Source organism: Hipposideros armiger, unplaced genomic scaffold (genome assembly GCF_001890085.2).
Source record: "Hipposideros armiger isolate ML-2016 unplaced genomic scaffold, ASM189008v1 scaffold_82, whole genome shotgun sequence".
Taxonomy (NCBI): Eukaryota; Metazoa; Chordata; class Mammalia; order Chiroptera; family Hipposideridae; genus Hipposideros; species Hipposideros armiger.
Window position 1 is genome coordinate 393,126 of NW_017731432.1, and position 3,031 is coordinate 396,156.

At 35.8% G+C, this 3,031-nt stretch overlaps 1 protein-coding gene across 1 annotated transcript in view; it reads left to right on the forward strand.

Annotated features, from left to right (window-relative positions):
* Positions 1–3,031, forward strand: part of ZMPSTE24 (zinc metallopeptidase STE24) — a 39,761-nt gene that overhangs the window by 34,287 nt on the left and 2,443 nt on the right. Inside the window, exon 7 of the mRNA XM_019643686.1 lies at positions 500–643. Within this exon, the coding sequence (XP_019499231.1) occupies positions 500–643 (144 nt within the window). The remainder of the gene's footprint in view (positions 1–499; positions 644–3,031) is intronic.

Sequence of the window (3,031 nt, forward strand, 5' to 3'; positions counted from 1 at the left end):
TAAGTATTTTGGTGCAGACTTTTAATCTTTTTTCTCTCTCAGATACTGTTAAAAATAGATCTACTTTTTTCTTCGGCCTTTCTAACTATTCAGTATAGCCCCAGTGGTCCTAAAGAGAATTCAAGGGATGCCTCTTTTTTTGAAGGCTCCACCTAAAGGTCAGGCGGGAGGCCTTGTGTCAGGTGCAGACAAAGCCAGAATCCATTCTAGCCCTTTTGCTTGTTACAGAAAGAAAATATCCCATTGCTATTGACCACTTTAAACCCTTAATCTTAGGAGGCTGCACTTAAGCCTGTCCTTAGAGAAAACTATATAGTTTATACAGTTGGGGAAACTTTATTTTCCTTTCTAGAATAAAAACTATAAAACTACCTAAATAGCTTTTTCTGCCCACTAGCACCATTTTTAAAGTCACGCCATAATGTCTTGTTCTACTTTTTTGGTACTGCAGTGAAATCTGCTTAGTAATAACTTAGAAATTTTGTATCCTTCTTTCTAGATGAATTCTTTCCTGTGTTTCTTCTTGTTTGCTGTATTAATTGGTCGAAAGGAGCTTTTTGCTGCATTTGGTTTTTATGACAGCCAACCCACTCTAATTGGACTATTGATCATCTTCCAGTTTATTTTTTCACCTTACAATGAGGTAGTGTATAATCTTTAAAATTATCTCACATATGCCCTTGCCTGTTTCAAATCTAGAACCCCTTAGAGCAGTGGGGGGAAAAAACACAAACTATAGTTTTTTGGGTTTTTTATATAGTTTTGTTTTGTTTTATTAGTTTCATGTGTACAGAACAATGCAATAGTTATCCTTTTCACCCCTCACAAAGTAACAACTCCCCTCCCCCATCCACTGCCCTTCCACCCCGATGTCATACTTATCTATTACAATTCCATTGACTCCATTCCCACACTCTACTCCACATCCTGTGACTACATGTATATATAATGGTAGTTGACATACAATATTATTCAACATCAGCTTCAGAAATACAGTGCGGTGGTCGGGCCTCTACACCTTCTATGCAGTGGTCTCCCTAACAAGACATGAGTCCATCTGGCCCCCTATAAAATATTTACAACATTATTGATTATATTCCCCAGACTGTCTTTTCTATCCCTGAGGCCATATTGTAGTTACCTGTTTGTATTGTCTCGTCCCTTCCCCTTCTTCTTCATCCCCACCCCATCCCAACTGGTAACCCTCAGCACAAACTATAGTTTTAACAAGGAGATAAAACAAAGTTTTTCAGTCCCTTGATTTACTGGCCAATATAAGAAAGTAGCAGAAAAACCCAAGCCCAGATAAACAAATGCTTGCCTATGTTTGGGCGAAAAAGTAGAGAATTAGACTTTAGTAGTATAAACCTTGATATAACACGTACCTCAGAGACGTGGTGGATAGAGATTGACTGTTGGAATGCCATGTCCTCGACCACATATTCACCAATGCTTAGGTGAAAATCTGTGTGTGAGGGGCCAAGATAAATAGTATTGAGTACAGGTATGGCCAGATGCAGGAGGCTGTACGACAGTGTTAGTGTTTCCTCTGACCATCTCCTTCAACGTAGTCTTAGGATCCCACCCCAGACCCTCTAAATCAGAATTGGCTACTTTATAATAAGTGAAGTTTAAGAATCACTGCTCTGCTCAGTAGTGGGACCCAGTACATATGATAAGACGTGGATTAATGAGAATATCTATTAACAAATCTGATGATGGCAACATGTTGTAATATATGATAAGGCTCCAAATTAAGCCAAGAAGTAAAATTGGCGATCTTGAGATACCTCCATTCGGAAGAATTATTCCTTGGGACAGGTTGTAGAGTTAAGGTTTTAAGATAAACTAAATGAATCCTATTTCTTCATAAAAAGGGAGAGAAGGATAAGGTGCTTTTGTACTTTAACTTTTATTGAAAATATTTATAAAATGCCTGTTTGTTACTTCTTCCTAAAGAGGTTCAGACCACCTTATAATGATATTGTCATTTCTGTCTTCTGTCACAATTCAGTGAGTGATGCATTAAGGACACTGAGCCATGTACACTAATGACTTCAGACTGCTCTGCTTTCTCAGCAGTTGTGCTATTTACTTAACTAATTTTCTTGTCTCTTCCCTTACAGTCAGGCTGATAATCCTTGCTACTGTCAATGTGACTTTTCATTTTGGACACTATCCCTTTCTAATTTTCTTCTTTAACCTGCCATAGACGGGGAAATCAGATAATCATACTCATTAAGAGTTACTAGATTCTGACTGAGTGGCAGGGTTCTCTTCTAAGTAGTGTTGGTGATTATCTTCTGTTGCATCTAATGGGGTTGCTCAGGGGTTTTTGTTTTGTTTGTTTCCTTGTATTGAGTAGTTACGTTCACTTCAAAATATGTCTAAATAAATGTGAGGTATTAGAGTAATTTGAAATGCAGTTAATCCATAGAGGTATTAATTTTTAAAACCTTAGAGAGCCCATAAGATTTGTTTCAAAAGACTAGATATTTTGAAAATCTTATGTTTGATGTCAGTGTTCAAGAGGTCATGATAGGAAAGAGATATTTTCTTTGGGAAAATTGCCCAACTAAGAAGAGTTTGCTTAATAAAAAATAAATAAATAAATAAATAAAAAATAAATAAATAAAAATAAAAGGCATATAATACACTGGGAAAAATTATTTGCTTCATGCACACTAGGCTAAGGGTTAATAGACATGTTTTATAAAGAGCTCTTGGATATTATTAAGAAAATAAAGAACAAACGTAAATAAAAAAATTTTTTTAAAGTAAAAAAAAAAGTTTGCAAACCTACATAAGAGCAGATAGGGCATATTAGTATCTGCTTATGTCTTTATTTATTTACAGTGAGATTCAAAAAACAGTTTGCCTAGGGCACTTAATATCATCACACACATAGACACACACACACACCAGTTAATGATTCTATCTTAAAAAGTATATTCAAGATTTGGAAAGACATTTCAGGCAGAATTCAGTTATTAGGTTTGAATATATCTTAGAAGGTATCAAGAACTCCCAG